Source organism: Amia ocellicauda, chromosome 1, assembly GCF_036373705.1.
Source record: "Amia ocellicauda isolate fAmiCal2 chromosome 1, fAmiCal2.hap1, whole genome shotgun sequence".
Lineage (NCBI taxonomy): Eukaryota > Metazoa > Chordata > Actinopteri > Amiiformes > Amiidae > Amia > Amia ocellicauda.
In genome coordinates this window covers 25,878,967-25,898,125 of record NC_089850.1, presented here as the reverse complement: position 1 = coordinate 25,898,125, position 19,159 = coordinate 25,878,967, and the positions used below count along the sequence as shown (strand labels likewise).

The 19,159-nt window shown below is 36.0% G+C and overlaps 2 protein-coding genes across 5 annotated transcripts in view; one reads left to right on the top strand and one right to left on the bottom strand.

The window, feature by feature from the left end:
• Positions 1 to 12,800, top strand: part of tpd52l1 (tpd52 like 1) — a 43,289-nt gene extending 30,489 nt beyond the window's left edge. For 2 of the 4 annotated variants that reach the window (XM_066699754.1, XM_066699776.1), the window contains exons 4-8: positions 796 to 897; positions 5,874 to 5,888; positions 7,366 to 7,404; positions 8,025 to 8,085; positions 11,430 to 12,800. In XM_066699754.1, the coding sequence (XP_066555851.1) occupies positions 796 to 897; positions 5,874 to 5,888; positions 7,366 to 7,404; positions 8,025 to 8,085; positions 11,430 to 11,558 (346 nt within the window). In that variant the 3' untranslated portion in view covers positions 11,559 to 12,800. The remainder of the gene's footprint in view (positions 1 to 795; positions 898 to 5,873; positions 5,889 to 7,365; positions 7,405 to 8,024; positions 8,086 to 11,429) is intronic. The other 2 variants (XM_066699760.1, XM_066699768.1) reach the window with 2 other exon arrangements.
• An 813-nt stretch (positions 12,801 to 13,613) lies between these two features.
• hddc2 (HD domain containing 2) lies at positions 13,614 to 18,753 on the bottom strand. Its single transcript, XM_066699741.1, has 6 exons — positions 18,647 to 18,753; positions 16,519 to 16,640; positions 15,930 to 16,032; positions 15,568 to 15,636; positions 15,182 to 15,320; positions 13,614 to 14,310 (listed from the first exon to the last, which is right to left on the bottom strand). Exons 1-6 carry the CDS (start codon positions 18,716 to 18,718, stop codon positions 14,156 to 14,158), a joined length of 660 nt encoding a protein of 219 aa, XP_066555838.1. The 5' UTR covers positions 18,719 to 18,753; the 3' UTR covers positions 13,614 to 14,155.
• Positions 18,754 to 19,159: the final 406 nt, after the last annotated feature.

The window sequence follows — 19,159 nt, the reverse complement described above, 5'->3', positions numbered from 1 at the left end:
AATTAAATTCAGTTTATTTAAATGGTACAGTAATCATGTTATTTGCATCCCTTCTGGTCATGACATGCAACAACCAAAGAAGATATAAGCCACAGATCCCTGTGGCAGATGGCTGTCTGGTGGTTCGTTGTGTGTTGTGGGGGAGGATATGTGTGCGAGCCCGTGTCTAAAACTGCGTTTGAAAGGTCTTCGGATGCAGACACTGGTGGTTCACCATGTTAAAGCCCCTTGCTGTAGGAAGTCTGGAGAATCATTTATGTTGTACTGTTTATTTGAGACCGATCAAGGTGTCAAATGTAAACCGAGACCATGGAACATTGCTCTGTCTCTGTATTTTTAAAGTAGTTCAATAATTAATATGTATTGTAGGTCATTCTCTAAACACAGCTAGACTCTTTGTACAAGTTCTTTGTAAATGTGTAGCAGTGCTTTGCCTCTGTTTGTGCATTTTATATGATTATATTAGGATGGCGATATATTGTTCCTTTTTAAGATACATTCACATGCAGATCTCCAGTCCAATAAAATGGGATAAAGCATGACTGCCAAGCATGTATTTCTAATGGTCTGTTACTTCAGGTACTCATTTTAATCTTCTCCTTTTTAGAATTGCCTTTTCAGCTCTTCTAGAGTCAGTATGGTATTCATGATAGAGCGGAAGATCACCTCTTACTTGTCTAAAAATGTAATTGTTAGTTAACATTTGTATATATATGTATATTATCACCTTTTTTTTCTAAAGCTTTGCCATACCATGCTTTCTACAGTGATTGTTGTGGTGCTGTTTCTGTGCAGGTACAAAAAGACACAGGAGACGCTGAGCACAGCGGGACAGAAGGCTACAGCAGCTTTGAACAATGTAGGCACTGCAATCAGTAGGAAATTTGGTGATATGAGGTATGCATTTCAAGTGTTAAAAATGTACATCATTACCCGTTACATTTCCCCCCTGTTGTACATTTCTTGTAATAGCTAGGATTTACCTTCCAGTACAATTTATTTACAATCTTGTGATCTTTAAATACCACTTTTAAACTTTTAATACCTATTACCACAACATGTGTTTTTAAAACAATGGATATTCTCCTGTTTACCAAGCACACTCTTAGGATATGTTTATTTGTATTTTTTTTATTTATTTAACACACATTTGAAACATTTGAAGCCTGACAGTTGTTATCAGTACCCAGTTAGTCTTTAACAGGAACATGTTTTTGTTACGTAACATGACGGTTTAATCAGCTTTCTGTGGACCAGATTTGAATAAGATCCTGGTAGTGCATCAAAGGATCAGTGCATTAAAGACGGTGAATTAGACTGTAGTAACCTTTGGTGCCTATTCACATAATGAATTCTTCTGCAAAATGCTGCAGATATTGTGGAAATATAATATTGTATGTAGCTGTTTCTACATACTGTGTATTTTTGCAAAAAAACATAATAGTTTCTAGTTAATAATATTAATTATGAACAAATATTAATTCAAATGCAGATCAAGTACAATTTTGTGGATCATTTACTATATGATTAAAACATTGTTATTTAGTCCAGAAGATCAGCAGTTCTTATTTTGGTTATTACGAATTACATGTAAGTAAACAATCGAATGTAATTTGAGTTAAAAAAAATATTTGAGATGCCTCAGTGCAACTCAACAACTTTAACTGGAAGATAGGGAATTAATATCAGTAAAGGCATGAAGCAGAAAAGCAAAGGCAAATAACAGTCACCTCACCAATAAGTATAGTTGTGTTGGTAACCATTCATTAATTTATTTTAGTCTTATCTGAACTGAAACTGAATGTGTTTTGCTTAGCCTCTCCTTTTTTATTTATGTCCTGTAGTCAATACAATATGGCACACACACTGACTCGTTGTGTTTTTTATTATTATTAAATGCTTCCCATTAAGTATCAATGTCATTACAAAATGCTATTGTTATTTGACGAATAATCTCAAGACAACATCTTATGTTTTTACTCTAGCATATATGGGCTTGACTTTATGTTCCCCAGAAGGTGAGGTACAAATAAAAGCGTGTGTGTGTGTGTGGTTTTACAATTCTGAGGCTTTCTGTAGAAATTAATCTTTCTCTCTGTGCTTGTTTAATACATTTGAAATGTTGCCGGAATGTGATACCCTTTAAGGGACCAGTGCTACATGTAGTATCAGTGCTCATTATATTGATACTCACTTGGCCTGGAAAACACCTCATCTATGATTTAAACACTTGGCCTAAAAGGAACACAGCACCGGTACCTGAACCACACCATGCGCCTGACCTTGTCAGATCTCATGAGCTAAGTGGGGCTGAGGGAGGTTACTTTAGGACTTGGAAGCTAATGATATAAGGTGGGGCTGAGAGCTGTGGAATGCCAGGGACATTTCTTGCTGGACCAGGAAATCCATAACAGTGTGGTGACAGTCGGGACAGTGTGGGTCAGAGTTCAAATGGATTTTATCTCCTGTCTAGACATTCAATATTTCATGCCCTATTTCCCTGTTAGGGATTCTTGTGGTATAGGAAGTGTTTGTGTTTTAGCTTCACATGACTTCTTAACATTCCAGCAGGGTTGACCCTTCAGTATAGTAGACAGGTGCTTTATTATTAAACACTTTGGGATCTGTGAAGGAATACATAAAGGCATCTTACAGAGTGCTTTTGTTCAGATCATAGTTTTCCAGTGCTTTGATGAAAGTCATAAGTTTGCTGCTGTTATTGTTGTTTTCACAGAATGGCAATAACATGTTAGTGGAAGTTGCATAATTCCAGCCCAGGGAGCATTTTGCAAAGCTTGACGCGCTGTCACTGGCAAGCTTTTTATAAGCATGAGATTGCTTCATCCTAAAGCATGTGTTGCCCAGGACCAAAGATGTTTTACAGATGACAGGAGGACAATAAACTGTCAGAAATTATCTTAATATGAATGCAAATGATTTACCTAATACTAATTGTACCCTGTCATTTCTAGTTTGGGAGGGCCTGCTGATAAGTTAATTATCCTGACATTTCAGCATTACTGATATTTACGATAATTATTTCCTCTGGAAATACTAATGCTGTTTGAAAGCTTTTCAAGGGCTTATAGCTCAGTCCTGTATTTATATACAGTGAGGGGGAAAAAAGTATTTGATCCCCTGCTGATTTTGTACGTTTGCCCACTGACAAAGAAATGATCAGTCTATAATTTTAATGGTAGGTGTATTTTAACAGTGAGAGACAGAATAACAACAAAAAAATCCAGAAAAACGCATTTCAAAAAAGTTATAAATTGATTTGCATGTTAATGAGGGAAATAAGTATTTGACCCCTTCGACTTAGTACTTGGTGGCAAAACCCTTGTTGGCAATCACAGAGGTCAGACGTTTCTTGTAGTTGGCCACCAGGTTTGCACACATCTCAGGAGGGATTTTGTCCCACTCCTCTTTGCAGATCCTCTCCAAGTCATTAAGGTTTCAAAGCTGACGTTTGGCAACTCGAACCTTCTGCTCCCTCCACAGATTTTCTATGGGATGAAGGTCTGGAGACTGGCTAGGCCACTCCAGGACCTTAGCTGTGTGTTTTGGGTCATTGTCATGCTGGAATTCCCATCCACGACCCATTTTCAATGCCCTGGCTGAGGGAAGGAGGTTCTCACCCAAGATTTGACGGTACATGGCTCCGTCCATCGTCCCTTTGATGCAGTGCAGTTGTCCTGTCCCCTTAGCAGAAAAACACCTCCAAAGCATGATGTTTCCACCTCCATGTTTGACGGTGGGGATGGTGTTCTTGGGGTCATTCCTCCTCCTCCTCCAAACACAGTGAGTTGAGTTGATGCCAAAGAGCTCGATTTTGGTCTCAACCACAACACTTTCACCCAGTTCTCCTCTGAATCATTCAGATGTTAATTGGCAAACTTCAGACGGGCCTGTACATGTGCTTTCTTGAGCAGGGGGACCTTGCGGGCGCTGCAGGATTTCAGTCCTTCACGGCGTAGTGTGTTACCAATTGTTTTCTTGGTGACTATGGTCCCAGCTGCCTTGAGATCATTAACAAGATCCTCCCGTGTAGTTCTGGGCTGATTCCTCACCGTTCTCATGATCATTGAAACTCCACGAGGTGAGATCTTGCATGGAGCCCCAGACCGAGGGAGACTGACAGTTATTTTGTTTCTTCCATTTGCGAATAATCACACCAATTGTTGTCACCTTCTCACCAAGCTGCTTGGCGATGGTCTTGTAGCCCATTCCAGCCTTGTGTAGGTCTACAATCTTGTCCCTGACATCTTTGGACAGCTCTTTGGTCTTGGCCATGGTGGAGAGTTTGGAATCTGATTGATTGATTGCTTCTGTGGTCAGGTGTCTTTTATACAGGTAACGAGCTGAGATTAGGAGCAATCTCTTAAAGGGAGTGCTCCTAATCTCAGCTCGTTACCTGTATAAAAGACACCTGGGAGCCAGAAATCTTGCTGATTGATAGGGGATCAAATACTTATTTCCCTCATTAACATGCAAATCAATTTATAACTTTTTTGAAATGCGTTTTTCTGGATTTTTTTGCTGTTATTCTGTCTCTCACTGTTAAAATACACCTACCATTAAAATTATAGACTGATCATTTCTTTGTCAGTGGGCAAACGTACAAAATCAGCAGGGGATCAAATACTTTTTTCCCTCACTGTATGAATTTCACCGTCAGTGTTTTATGGTGCTTAAAGTGGCATTGTGGCTGTGTACAGGAAATATTAAACTCAGGCCCCCACTACAGGTTTACACATGAATTGTATTATATGTATCATAAACCTAGATAGATATAATTAGTTATTTAGACCTACAATTTTGCCGTGTGTTTCTGTTTGCTTGCTTTTCGTGAGAATTTGCATGTATGTTGATGCTCTTGTATGATATATAATATATAATTTTTGGCAGCATATCTGTGTAACATGGTGTGTTATTTTAAACTTGCTCCTACATATTCTGGGTTATTATCTGAAGGTGATACAAATGCCTGTGTCAAGCTTTTGTGAAATTCCAGTGTAAAATCTTATTCAGAAAAGTAGGCATTCCTTATTTGTCAAATTAACCCTTTCTTTATTTTGTTCCTGTCTAGAGAGCCTGGTTTGAGTAGCAATGATTTAATTAGCTGTCTCTTCTGATTTTGTACTGTATATGTAAGAGGCTAGTCAAAAAGGCCAGTATGTCAGTTTAATTACAGCAACGTGTAAACAGACTGGCTTTGCTGGGAGAGGTCACATGTTGCAGTGAATATACAGGTTACTGACCCCTCCGCCCATTTATATAAAACTGCATTATAAATTAAAAATTATTATTTTTCATACTTAGCAGATTGCTGTTCATCTGTTAAAAATGTTGTAAAACAACAAACAAGTATTAGTTCAGTAAAATTTACATTTGAAAGACGCATTAAATAGCCCAGTCATTTCATTTCCCTTCATGGATTTTTATCATGCTTCCCCAATGTATTTATTTTTTTATTAAAGACATGGGGGATAATGTATCCAATTTTCTAATTTCACTACATTTGATTTTATTAAAATTAGCCATCTTAATAGCTAGCTACATATTTCTATTGTTTTATTACTAGCTTATGTGTGGGCTATAATAACTGTTGAAATGTTATATTTGACCACAAAGCCTACATAGTTTAAGGGCTTCAGATACTTCCAATATTTCATAATTTGTATTTGTGTATTTCTCATTCATTCATTCATTGAATTGGTATTTTGAGATGATAATAAAAAAATCACTTTAATTGGGCATCTAACAAATAGGGAAAAATATGATTGTGAACACCCTTAGTTGATGGAAGTAGATAAAAGTAGAAAATAAATTCCTTTCTTACCCTTTTTTCTTTTTTTCTTATGCATCAAAAGATCTCACTCAATCGGGTAAGATGTACAATGTTGTTGAAAGGAAATGGTACGTTTGGGTGAACTATGTTTTCATTTTCTAGATTGTGCAAAAGAACGTTCAAGCAACATTAACCATTCATATTTTTAACCATTCATAAGTTTAAGAGGTTTTCGAAATGGTGTATTTGGAAACAAAATGTTTTTATACACCCTTTGTGTATCCCAGACTTTGAAAAGCTCTAGTTTGTATGTGCAATTGATCTGATCTCCCAGGAGTTATTCCACTAATACTAGTTGAATTGATAATCTGCTTAATCACACCCTGTAATCTACCACCATCTGTCTTGTTTATAAGCAGTAAAATAATGTCATGATGACTTCCTCACATCTGGATCAGTGCCCTTGTGTTACATTTCATTGATCAGTGTTTTAATCAGCAAAATGTGTGGTGGTATTGCATAAAAACACAGAGGCTACACAAAGCGTGCAAATAATTGGCTGCAGACTCTTCAGAATGGAGGCTTTTTTATTATTTACAAGTTGCCACTTGGCTCATACATTTTTAATGACATGTATTGTGTATTAAGAAAAAAAAGCAATTACTTTAGAGCTTTTAATGAAATGCTCTACTTTTTAGCACAAATTCCTGGAAAAAGTGAATAAAACTTCAAATATCAACCCAAGGGGCTCTCAGTTTACAGCACACTTTTTCCAGAGTTGACATAGTGTTAGGCAGTTTTCATTTTAATACTGAAGCAATGGCTTTTGGAGCAGATTATAAAGGCAGTAAAGAAGTAAAGGATTTTTGAATCCTTCCAAATTCTTTACATATACTTATTTGCAGAGTACATTTCAGCTTAGAATCCACTATTAAGTAAATAAAATGCAACTTTCTTGACTGAATAGAAGAACTGAGGTCATAACAGTCCTTACTGTATTTACACTTTTACCACAGTATGTAATATGTATTCTGTAGATTCTACTAATTCCATATTTATTCTGTCTGAACCGGAATGTTCCTTTTTTTAAAAAGAACTGAGATCAACCAAAAGTCGAATATTAGTTACGTGAGCTGTAGAAGACCGCAGTACAACAGACTGGTCTAATCTGACTTAATATGAGATCAGTGTTGACAAAATGAAATCCGTTAAATGTTTACAGTGTGCATTTAATTCAGCTGAGCTTAGTTCGGATTTATATATTGCAATAACAAAAATTAGATTCATAAGTTCAAATCATATTTTAGTGACCCAGTGAGGGTCTTATGTTTTACAAGAGAGTCTGTGCACTATACATAGACATCTAAGTTTCTCCTTTTAGTCTGTTAGTTTACCCTGAAAGCAATAGCAAATATCAGAGAAAAATACAGATTTGAAAAAGAAGAAAATTACATATGGAAGAGCAAAGTGCACTGATTGTGTTCTTGTTGCAATTTGTGTTTGAATGAACTACATGACAGGGCACTATAATGACTTAACCTGTGTTTCACCCCATAAATGCGGACACGGAGCAGCTACTCTATCCGTCACTCCATGAGCATGCCTGCTATGAGGTAAAGAAGCAAATGATTTCTGTGTGTGAACAATAAGATTCAGTCACAGATGTTAAGTGTCTGCTTTGTTTATACACTATACTGAAACTCTTAACACATTTTGCATTCTTTCAGCCTTGTGTTTAAAAATAATGATTACAGAAAATATGATGTATACTAGGTGAAGTACCTATTATATAATTGTCATGTCTTTTCAATGTTTTTTTTTTTTGTGTGACCTTTTGAAAGGCATTTAAAAGTATTAAAGCTAATATTTACTTAATGTACTGATTCATAAATGATGTGTGCTGCAAGAACAGCTGGTATTCTCAGAGAAAAGTTTCACTGACATTTTGCTAAATCATTCTGTGAAGCTCTGACACAATATCCGCGTGGTTTTGGAAATACTATTACATCAAAGGGGCCCTGTATTTTGGGGTAAGCTTAAGGATAATCATTGTACAAAAATAGAGTAATAATATGATACTGTAATGGGATAGAGGAAAAGCAAATTCTGAATTCTGAGTAGAGGAAATGATTGTCTGCTTGACCAACATTGTGAAATAGTGTAAACTGTCTCTTTTGTACCAGTGTTGTTATGTAAACAAAAGTATAATTTTACTTTATAATTTATTTTCCAGAAATTCTCCCAGTTTCAAGTCATTTGAAGAGAAGGTTGAAACCACAGTATCTACTTTAAAGGTGAGCAGTGATCTTTAGAAATCAAGATAATATACTAGGGATGTGTATCTCCATCACTGAGGATGATGCGATACACATCTCGATGCACTGCCAATGATCCGATACAGTAAAGATACATAAAAGCAACTACTAATATGATATGATACGATTCACCCCTATTGCGATGCAGTGCGATTGGACACGATGCGATTCAACGAGATACGATGCGGTCCAAAATAATATGATGCTATCCAATTTAATATGGTACATAATGATTTATTTCTTTGTCAGACAGCAAATCATAAATTAACTAAAAAAGTTATTTTTTTTGTTCACATATTAAACAAAGTCTCTTACAAAAGATAAAATAAAACCAGGCCTGGACTTTGCCTTAAACCAGTCCTTCTTCCCTGTTGTACATGTTCTCTGAATGTAAACAAAGATAAACTATTATTGGGAGTCACAAGCTGCTGTAAACACTAGGGATGGTAAGAGCTGTTAGCCAGCGGGGCGTGCTAGGGGTACCAGTGGAGCTAGCCACTGTAGCCATAGCTGAATACCATGTCGCCTCTTCAGGTGAGTACCTAAATTAGTCGTGCTGCCTGTGCACTTTTATATAGCAGCACAACATATCTTGCAAATTACATGGGTCTTGTCGAATTGCTCATCTTTCTTGGAAGTTCCGAAGTGTTGGATTTACGGCTATTCGGAGGAACGTGTAACTCTTCCTCCTACATGATAACACTCGCCCGGGCACGCCTCCGACTCGCGCGAAACTCGGCCGAGAGACTAGACGAGGATCGGCCACTGACAGCAGTGGAGATGAGAGCGCGCTTAAGAAACAGAGTCTATCTAAATATAAAATTATTGGTCACAAATCATTGGTCACATTTCTAAATAATAAAGGCATTCGCCTACACATAATTATGTATAAATAAATCGGATTCTACTGATGCAAAAATGTTAGAAAGGATGCATCGCGATTTCATCCCACATTGTATCTGGTGTACACTTTGTGATCTGGGCAATCGCATCGTGAGCTTTTATGCCGATGCACCGTTGCGAATCGGTGAATCTTGCCATCCCTATAATGTAGTCTTTGTGTTTGACACTGCCTGAAAGGGAAAGGTAGGGATCCTAATCTGACACTGTAACAAAACCGCACTGCTGTTTAATTTTGAATGTAAGGCAAACAACCCTTTCTGTCTTTCGGTCCAGTTCTAGATAAGTGTTAACATTAGTGATCTGATATAAAATATACTCCTTCTCTGCACTCTCCATCCATGAGGCCTGTCTCTTAACACTGACTGACTCGTAAGGCCGCCTACCCATCACACTCCATTGCTTGCCTCTCTGCATCACATGTCCAAGCTCAAATTTAAAGAAATACCCCCAAAAAATGCTGTCTAGTTAGATGCATAATCAGTTTGAACACTTGCCATTATCCATTTTCTCACTCGGAGTGTACACGACTGAAGAATCTATTCCAAAGCTCTCTGTGTGAGTCTGTTTGTTACATTTTATTTTTTGTGAGGAGTCTGTTAATTTCAGTAACCTACCAGGAAATCATGTTTGTAAGAGCTTTTATATGTGATATATAGTTATTTAATGCTATTGGCTACCTTCATTATTATTTCTTGCATAATTAATGTGGTACAAGTTTGCATTAAATCAATTGGTAAATGGAGGAGTGGCATACTAAGTTCAGCCTTACAAACTCCTCATGAAAGACTTCAGACAATGTGCTATAGCTGCCTACAGCGCTCTTCACATTGTGATACAGATCACAGTGATTAGGTGAGCTGACAATTTCACATTACAAATTGTGAGCTTCTACGCCACTCCTGCTACTCCAATTGAGCAAACTTTTAAATATATAAATATATGTTTGTATATATTAAAGTATATGTTTTTCTTCAAGGTACCATGTGAGGGTAGGTTAGCTTTTATGAGTTGCACACATTTCTAGTCGAGATGACACTTAGCAGTCACGGCTGTTACTCCCTAAAGGAAATCAGGTTATTTCTACAACTTTGCTCTTATTAGCATATTGCTGTGGGATTTTTTTTTTTTTTTTTACCAAAGTACACTACCAGTCAAAAGATTTAGAACACCTCAATTTCTCAATTTTTTTATTGCAATTTACGCAGTTTAATGTCTCAGTGTACTATTGGAGATAAAAAATAAATCATGGAACCGTTTTGTTTAACAAAATTGAAACCCTTAAGCTGACAGACCCTTCTGGTACCCTTAAAAGGGCACCAAATCCGTGTGCTTCTCTTTAATCCCATGTGTACCCTTCACTGTACACTGTAGGAATACAGTGTAACTTCTATGCACAGGAGTTGCGCGTACCACAGAGGGTGTAGTAACACAGTGAAATGTAGATTATTTTTCAGTTTTTGGTATCCTGTTTTTGGTAATCTGGCAGTTTAGCGCTTACTTTTGTACCATTACAGTTCATTCACTGGACTTGAACTGCTTAAATTGAAATAAAAACTGGAAAAATGGGGGTGTTCTAAAACTTTTGACCAGTACTGTACATGTAGAAAAAATCTTTTTTATATTTACATCCAAAATGGCAGTTCTCTTGGGCTCAGCCTTGGTAAGACATATTATAAATAAGGCAGAATCTGAATGTGTTGGTATAGTGTAGGGAGCCCTTATCTGCATAGCTGTGACCCTTATCTGGTCACATTAATGACTCATCTAACACCTTCATTCTCACCTCATCCTTGCCAGAAAAACACCAACACTGTTCTTAGCTGCTTGAAATTATTGATTTATGGTGTGTTGACCAAGTAGGCTTTGCTGCCCGTTTCTTTGTTTGTTTGTTTGAACAGTTACATAGTCATGGTACTTGTAGAAAATGAAAAGTCATGGCTAAGTCATTTGAACTTTCCAATGACTCTTTATGTTCAATCATTATCACCTGATCTTATTTCAAAAAGCTTTTGATGCTTTTATGTATAGAATTATCTATCCTTCTGCTTAGCCATTTTTCAGTAATTTGTCAGATACCTTTATCCAAGGGTACTATTGAGGGTTACAAGAGTACAGTAGAATCAGCATACGATACTAGAATTATGGCATTACACTATTACTGCAATTAAAGCAAACATTAAACAGTTTGTGTTGCAATGATGCAGTGGATTGTCAATTCTACTGGTAGTAATGATGACATTTGCTTAAGAATGCTCATTCCTACTGCCCTCAAATTATACATCATCATTTTACACAGTGTAATATAAAGTTATCTAACAGTAAGTAGAAAATGATTACAGATCATTGTATAGAATATAGAGTGAGAAATTCAAAAGATGGCTTTGATATGCCTTCTCCTTGTTCACGTGGTCTACGAGCAGTCCAAGGTGGGAGGATCCAGCAACAGTGGGGGAAGTTTCGAGGAGGTCCTGTCATCGGCGGCCCATGCCAGCGCCAAGGACTCACCCGCAGCAGCCAGGCTGACAGAGAGCAGTGAGAGGAGCTGCTAGAGCTCACATGTTGTTGACGGACCAACCTGGACAGGAGCTTGATGGGCAGCAGCCGAAAAAACTATTTCTCATGTCTTTGAAAAGCAAACGTCAGTGCTACCACTGACAAACTGACCAAAACCTGTTTTCCAGGTCAAATGTTCATATTTCCTGAATTAGTGGCCTCTAAAACTCAATTTGACTCTGCTGGTGTTTTTTTCTATAAACACACAAATGTGTTTTCAAATGCTGACCAAACTGCAGGAGTTATTTAATCTCCTCAATCTTTAATTCTCCCCATAGCTATATTTCTGAATATATATTTTTATTTTTTATTAGGGGATTTCTATAGTTCACATTATTTTAAACTAATGCATTAATCCCTTAAAATGCATTATGGGACTGAGATGGAATCTTAAGTAGTGATAATACGGAATCCATACCTTTTGAAAGTATTTTTTGTTAACTAAATAAACTTACAGTTTAACTAATATATATTGATATATTACCAATATACCAATAAACTGAAATTGTTAGCATTTCCCAGGCAATTTCTTAATGAGAAAACCTAACATTTCCAATTTTTTTGTACTAATACTTTCCTTGAATTCCTTGTGCTGCAATATGACGTTGAACTATTTATCTTTAAACCAAATGCAAGTACTTGAAGAATACAAATAATGTCCCAGACCTTCATATTTAATCAATCATAACACACTGTTGAGGTGATTATTTGTAGAACACCTGTTGCTTTGTAAGACACAACTCCCACTACGTGATTTGAAAACCCTTCACTTAATATTTTTTGTAATTATGGAAGTACATTAAATGCATGTTTTAGTTTGTAGCAATTAAGTATTAAAAATCACTTTTTAAGTACATATTGAAGTGTAAAATAAGTCTTTATAACCTCTGCAAATGTTATTCCATGTAATTTCAATTTCTGTTTTAACCTATATTGTTTCAGCATTCAGGTTTTGCTGTGGTTTTACTTGTTGGTTTTTACTGGTTACATCTGAATGTTTTCTACATCCTCTTCAAATGTGGTAATTTAAGTCTGTAGATAAGGTTTGCACTTGTCCTTATATCATGATTTCTGCATTAGGATGAATGCACACGATTGTTATAACATGTAAGCATAAAGCAATGTATGTTTTTTTTTTTTTTTATCCACAATTTGTGGTAGGGTTGACATCTCCAAACATATGCATACACTGTGCATAATGCAGGTTTGACATTATTAAAACGTGTATTATCATCTGATTTTCTTTTCTGTATTTTTCCACTGCAAAACAATGTTCAAAATGCATGCATTAATTCAGGTTGAGGAGACCTTAGTGGTTGTGTCACGTTTAAGGATTGACAGTTGTTAAAAAGGTGGATACAAACTTGACTGAGTGAGGAGGACAAGAATCTTTCTTTGATAACCATGACCATTCTCTGTGCAATACTCTCTTACAGCAGAACCTGGGATTTATGTTCTTGTGTGGATTGTCTTTTGTTTTTTTAGATAGGAACATGTACCTGATTAAGCAAACATCATGTTTTGAGATTCCTAATCAAGCAATCAATCAAGTTATCGTTTACTCGTACGGATCATGTGAAGTCGCATTTTTTTTCCTGTTTCCCATTCAGGAGGACAAGGGGATACTGAATACATATGCACACTGAACAACAGACACCATATACCAAAGATTCTACAAAGGCTGCGTGCTCGACTCTGTTGGCCAGACAGTTTATATACATTGCGTAACCGAACTCTAACCAGGGCGCCCCTGGTGATGCCAGCGTCTACACGCAGCAAAGTAACCAATTACAGCAGCTGAAACCACACCGGTCTCCCTGACTCCAGGGCGTACAAGCTAAGGAATATAATATGTTCATGTTAGCATTCTGTAGCAGGACACACTTAAACCTTAAAAAAACTTAAACTGTCATCTCAGATTACAAGGAATACACATAATAGAGTCTGGCTGAAAGCTCTACAGTTCATGTTATACTTGATTTAATAAACATGGACCTTCCTCTGTGCCTAAACGTACACATATAGAGATAAACAAACAGTGTAAAGAGGTGTCTAAGAAATGTCATTTATTTGTACAGTAGTAAAATATACATTTTTTGCTTCAGCATAAATATATCTGAACTTAACTACTAAAACATAACACAAGGAGGCTTTTGCAGCTTCAAAAAGGAATTGGGGACACCAATATATATGGATATGGAAACCATATTGATACCACAAAAAATAATGAACAGAAACCTGTCATATTATGCTGTCAATGCTTATTTGAGTTTTAAGTTGGACCAGAGAAAAATAAGAACATAATTCAGTTAAAAAATGTATGACATTAACCCTTAAACTCTGCTCAAGGTCAAAACACTGATAAACATAAATATGTTTTGGGGGGTTTTCACCAGTAAAGAGTAAAATACTTGCATTTAAATCAAATCTTCAACTCATCCTCCAGCTGCAGCTGACAAACCCTGCACTTTACTGTTTGCCAGATAATTCTTATCTATACCTATGGAAAGCAATGAATCCCTGGGACTGAACTTTCAAGTGTGTAGATCGGCTGAGAGTATGATTTCTGAATCCCCGAGGTCACGTGGAAGTGTCATGATGTAGTTTCAGGGGTTTGATGTGGAGCGGTTGTGTCTGATTGGCTTTCCTTGGGGTTGGGACCATCAGAGCTACTAGCTGCTGCTTGGCAGTTTCTCTCCTCATTTAAACTCTTTACTAATTGCAGCACCTCTGGATGATTAAATTTGCCTGTAAGGGGAAAAATACATTTTATATACTTTTTCTTTTAAATAACATATACAGACGTTCCCTGACTTATGTAAGAGTTCTGTTCCGCAACTCTCAGCATAAGTCAGAAATGCACTACTTGCTCTCTTACGTATCTAATGTAAATTTGCATAACTCGGAAATCTTCATAATGGAGCCTATGGGATCATATAATAAAGTCTTATTTATGTAAGTCAGGTGTTACGTAACCCGGGGAGTGCCTGTATATATATTAAAAGGTTTTACAGAGACTATCGAACACATTTTGTTCTATTAATAGAAAGCCTCATAACACCAAATTCAAAATGCTAGATATGATCATACCAATGGATCTATTCAGCACTGCTCTTCTGTTCTGCATTAACCCTTTCTTGCATACATTATCTCCACTTAAAACCCTAGAACAGATTTTATTTTACAATGAATGAAGGCTTAAAGGATACACTCAAATGAGAGCCATAACACATTTAATTATGTGAATATTATTTAGTGTTACACCACTTTTATAAAATCAGTCTTCATAACATTACTTGCACCCCTTTTGTGAAACTCCTTACCAATTGACCTTTAAAAACTAATCTATTTGATAAGTATTTTAATGTTTGATACCTGTGACTTTTGTTATTGGCTGCTTTATGTCTATGTACAGGACCTTGACATACTCAGTGACAGTGTGTAAAAGTGGGCCCTGTACCAATACAATTTGATTGATCAATCACTCAGTCAACCTGGCTTTGGTTACAAATGTCATAAAAATACTTTAGCAATAGATCTGTATTCTGGCAAGGGGAAGAAACTGAAACTCAGGCTAACAAAATCTAACATTTTTAACCCTGTGGAAATAAATACATGCCTTTAGTTGAATCGAAAAACTCCTGCAGTCGCCTGGGACTCTTCTCCTGCACCTCATATTCATACGCCTGTAGAATCATTTCAAACAGGTCCAGGTCTTTCACCAGCCTGGCCTCTAGACTGGTCTGGTACTCATACTCCTGGGAACATTCATGGGTTAAGTAAATAAGACACAAACAAGAGAGATCAAGTCATTCTTCAGAACTATCTTTCATATTAATATAAACGTGATTTATGTTAACATTGCTTCATTATTTTGACTTAACAATTGTAACCAATACCCAGCTAGCTAAAAAAACGATATATGGTATGGAATATATAGATGCATTACACCTCTGTTTAAGCATTTATGAAATGTACAATTGAATACAAGGTTGCTCATCTCACCTCCCATAAGTCAAATATTTCCTTTTTCACATCTTCTGGTAACAGTCCTGTCAAATGTTTCATTGCTTCCTGGAAAACAGGGATAACATTATGATACATGCCAGCTTTCCTGTGATTGGTATTTTAATTATGCAATGTATAAATTACTGTTTTTCATTTGAGTTGAGCAACAGAGAAGCTTTTCACCAAAATGTATCTTTTCATTTATATTTCAATGTAACACTGGGTTTCACTTCCTCTGTGTCACTTTATATTACAAAGCACGGTATGTAGGTCTAATCAGGAACATGTTGTAAGAGAGACTCACAGCACTTGCACTGTTATTTAGGACTAAAATGATACGAGGTACCATAAATACCCACCTCCTCTCTCCTGTGCTTCTCCTCTTTGCTGATGTTATCTGCAGGGGCGATATCACCCACAATGCATTCTGCCAGGTCATGGACCAAGGCAATTTTTATACATCTGGAAGGACAAATACACACATTTATGCTGACTTGCATAGCAGCTATACAAAAGTTATTCATGGGCTACTGCACCAATGGTTCCCACCTCAACCTCACAGATTGTTTTGCTACTTCATATGATATTTAAGATCCCCGTTCAAATTGTCTCAGATATGGGCCTATAACAGTGAAAGGGGAGTAGCAGATCATTCAAAATATGACTGGTATGTATACAGTCACAATAAAGAATATTTTTTCCAACAGAAACAAAATACTGAACATAAGAACGCCATCTAGTGGCTTATACTGGATTATACTAAAGTAAAGGAGTCTGGAAGGAATGCCAATTTGTGTTTAAATACCATTTAAATTATTGATTCTCTTCTGTTATGTGTACCTAACATTTTATTATATTGTTTCAGAGTCCAATTATTCCTTTGATTCTTTTGAATTCTCAAATCAAGGTCACCTCCCATATATAATAAGGCAGGTCAGCCTTCCCCACCTGTCTTTGTTGATCTTGCGGTCTTCAATAGTGAACGCCATCATAGACATCCTGTACATGTGATCTGACACGCTTTCCGGTTTCTTTACATTATTATACACCCAACCGGTCCTGGGCACCCGCTTCATTATGTGGAGTAAGAGAAGATTAAAGTCATTTTTAAATAGCTAAAAAAATATTACCAGCAACCTATTTCTATCATACACATGTTGAGCTACTGGGCTTAATATTTAACTGCAAATGTATTTAAACACACATTTTATTGTGAACTATCATAGGAGAACGCAGTCATCTCCTAGGTGTAAAACTACTATGGACCACACCATGAAGAAAATATACTAGTTTTGTAGTAAATATTATGGGATTTTTGTGGAATAAGCATAGTATATCACCTTGATTCAATCCCATAGAAATAGTGATAATCTGACATTTACCATAATACACACAAGTGACAAGTGAAATATGCATTACTATAAATAACAGTTAAAAAAGCATTGCATATGACCATTATATGTAACACTGAAACTCACATTTTCTATGATAGAGTGATAAAAATATTAAGAAAATTATAAGAAAATGCAATGCAAACATGCTATTTACCATAATATACTAGAGTTTATCATAGTTTACTAAAGCATAGCATGGTGATTATAGTACTATGTTTTCATCTGGGTTACTCTGCCTCCGACTCCCTCCATGCTTAGTGAATAACTGTTGTTTGTGGGTATTCTTGTCATCCTTCTCTAAATATTGCTTTGCACTTTGGTATTTGTTTAATGGTATAATTGTTTGTATCCTTACACAGGCATGTTTATTATATGATATATCCATGAAAATAAATAATTATTAAAATATATTTTTCGTCCTGTAAATTTGTGCTGATTTTGAAATTAACTGAATTAAAATCCGGAGGTCAGTTCCAATTCCAGTGAGATCAAGTGTAGAATTGCTAATGATTTGGATTTTGAAATGCAAATTAGTTGTAATTTGCATTTTTAAGTTACTATATTGACAATTCCCTTTCAGTTCAGTGGAAGTAATGCCATAACGTCCCATAATATTTTACAATATTTTCAAAAGACAGAATAATGTTTGCAATTCACATGGTGTCAACAACAGGCAACTGATGAACTGATTAGAGATACAGTTTCCAAAAGAGGAATGTAATGGTATATGTCAGTGGTCACCAACCCTAGTCCTGGTAGTGTTTGTTTCATCAAATATCTCACTTACTAAATTGAACTAATGATTTCTCTAATCAGAGCATATTCATATTTTTTCACATACAAAATAAAATCATGTAATGCACCTGAATGCTCCAGCTTTTTGTAAATTAAACCACTTAAAAAGTCAAATTAAGCAAATTATTAGTTAAAGATTTCAAAGTATTTGAGAAGTATCCAGTAGGATAGTGGGTCCCGGGGGTTGAGAACCACTGGTATATGTATAAGTAGAAATGAGTTATGCTATAAAAAAATAAACCATCTGTTAGTACAGGTGTTACATTAGTTATTAGTGATTTCACATATTTGCTTTAATAACCGACCTTATTTTGCAACATATTATATACTGATTTCCATTTTAAATAAAAAGCACATCATTCTTATTTTTAAACATGACAACACCCATCGGCAGTAATAAAACCAAATCTAATATGGTAGCCTTTAAAGCATTGCAATGTAAATTAGACTACTTAATGGGATGTAATTGGGATGGTAAGACTGATCTGCAGAATAAGCTGAATTTAATTAATGAATTCATGACTGAACGGGAGCTGAACTAGTGGGATTGACAGCAACCCTGGATTTGAATCTCAAGCTGGATTGAATGAACGGGTGTGAAGGGAGTTCAGCTGCAGGAACTGATGTGCAGAGGATGCGTGTTGAATTGCAATTGAATGATTTGAATTGACATTAATCCTGTGTTGTGAACAATGAATGACCCCCTCAGTAAAGGTGGAATCAAAACGATTTGAAGAAATTACCATATCACCCAGTCAGAGCCGAACATAGGCCACCCACTCATTCGTTATATCATTAATATTATATTTAAATCACCCACAGTGCCGCCATATTTATGCTCACAGATGAAAATGCAAAACTTGAGAAAGTGTCAAGCAAAATCTTACCTTCAGCTGCCCTATTAATTTCATAAACTGCAGTATATTGTTCACGCTGGGTTTCGGTGAGGAGGCTGCCATTGCTGCGCTTTGTGAGCCGGAAGTACGTATGCAAATACAGCGCAGAGACTTGTGGTCAATGTAGTTTTTCTATCTTCCTCTTTTTATTTTTGGTTACAGCAGGTGGCAGCACTTACCAAATTACACAACTGTATTAAATTGTCCCTGCTGTTATTACATCTTTTTGTAGCTTATTTTCTTTATTTTTATTTAATCTACTACATATATGTGATTTAAAGCTTGATATCAATATGTAAAAATCTTTACTCCTTTGCACTGCTTTTATAATAGAACAGTGTGCAACAAGCTTTATAAGATTATTAACAATTTGACATAACATGACCATGGTAATACTATTTCCACAACTAGTACTATTTCTAGAAACTACAACAACCATTATTATTATTATTATTATTATTATTATTATTATTATTATTATTATTATTATTATTATTATTATTA